Here is a 1496-nt window from a genome sequence, read left to right as displayed (position 1 = left end):
CGCGAGGCGGGTGGTGGTGTTCCAATTGTGTTTTCTTCTTTCCTTTAAAAAAAATAAAATTATTTCGATTTATTTCTTAAGTGCTGCTGCAGCGCGAGAGCTTAGTCCCAGACCAACACAATGTCCATCCTCAAGATGCACGCCCGTGAAATCTTCGACTCCCGTGGGAACCCCACTGTTGAAGTAGACCTCTATACCAGCAAAGGTCTCTTCCGAGCTGCTGTTCCCAGTGGAGCATCGACTGGTATCTATGAAGCCCTGGAGCTTCGTGACAACGACAAGACACGCTTCCTGGGGAAAGGTGTCTCAAAGGCTGTTGAGCATGTGAATAAAACCATTGCACCTGCGCTGGTTAACAAGAACGTAAGTGTTGTGGAGCAAGAAAAGATCGACAAGCTGATGCTTGAAATGGATGGATCGGAGAACAAGTCTAAATTTGGTGCAAATGCCATTCTGGGAGTCTCCCTTGCCGTGTGCAAAGCTGGTGCTGCGGAGAAAGGTGTCCCTTTATATCGTCATATTGCCGATCTTGCTGGGAACAAAGAAGTTATTTTGCCGGTCCCTGCTTTCAACGTGATCAACGGTGGGTCTCATGCGGGGAACAAGCTGGCAATGCAAGAGTTTATGATTCTTCCTGTCGGGGCAGAGAACTTCAGTCAAGCCATGCGCATTGGCGCAGAAGTGTACCACAACCTGAAGAATGTCATCAAGGAGAAGTATGGCAAGGATGCCACCAACGTGGGTGATGAAGGTGGCTTTGCCCCCAACATTCTGGAGAACAAGGAAGCCCTGGAGCTGCTGAAGACTGCCATCAGCAAGGCTGGGTACACGGACAAGATTGTCATTGGGATGGATGTGGCTGCTTCGGAATTCTATCGCGATGGGAAGTATGACCTGGACTTCAAGTCCCCTGATGATCCTACCCGATACATCAGCCCCGATCAGCTGGCTGATCTCTACAAGAATTTTGTCAAAAATTACCCAGTGGTTTCCATCGAAGACCCCTTTGACCAAGACGACTGGCCGGCATGGAAAAAGTTCACAGCCGAGGCGGGGATCCAAGTGGTGGGGGACGACCTGACAGTGACCAACCCCAAGCGTATCGCAAAAGCTGTGCAGGAGAAATCGTGCAACTGCCTCCTTCTGAAAGTGAACCAGATTGGCTCGGTCACGGAGTCCCTCCAGGCCTGCAAGCTTGCCCAGTCCAATGGGTGGGGCGTGATGGTGAGCCATCGCTCCGGAGAGACGGAAGACACCTTCATTGCAGACTTGGTGGTTGGCCTGTGCACTGGACAGATCAAGACCGGGGCTCCCTGCCGATCTGAACGTCTAGCTAAATATAACCAACTTCTAAGAATTGAAGAAGAGCTGGGAAGTAAGGCCCGTTTTGCTGGTCGGAATTTCAGGAACCCCCGGATTAACTGAAACTGCTTTACTGCAACAAGGCTAATTAGAGAAATTCATTTAGTCCCTTCCCCTTAGTCCCTTTGTCATAG

The 1496-nt window shown here is 50.3% G+C and overlaps 1 protein-coding gene across 1 annotated transcript; it reads left to right on the top strand.

The window, feature by feature from the left end:
• Window positions 1-120: 120 nt before the first annotated feature.
• LOC117800325 (alpha-enolase) lies at window positions 121-1425 on the top strand. Its single transcript, XM_034652860.1, has one exon. The coding sequence runs from the start codon at window positions 121-123 to the stop codon at window positions 1423-1425; it is 1305 nt and encodes a 434-aa protein (XP_034508751.1).
• The last annotated feature ends 71 nt before the right edge of the window (window positions 1426-1496 follow it).

Source organism: Ailuropoda melanoleuca, unplaced genomic scaffold (assembly GCF_002007445.2).
Source record: "Ailuropoda melanoleuca isolate Jingjing unplaced genomic scaffold, ASM200744v2 unplaced-scaffold68147, whole genome shotgun sequence".
In the NCBI taxonomy this organism is placed as follows: Eukaryota; Metazoa; Chordata; class Mammalia; order Carnivora; family Ursidae; genus Ailuropoda; species Ailuropoda melanoleuca.
Note: the sequence above shows the minus strand (reverse complement) of the source record. Positions and strands in the feature narration are given on the sequence as shown.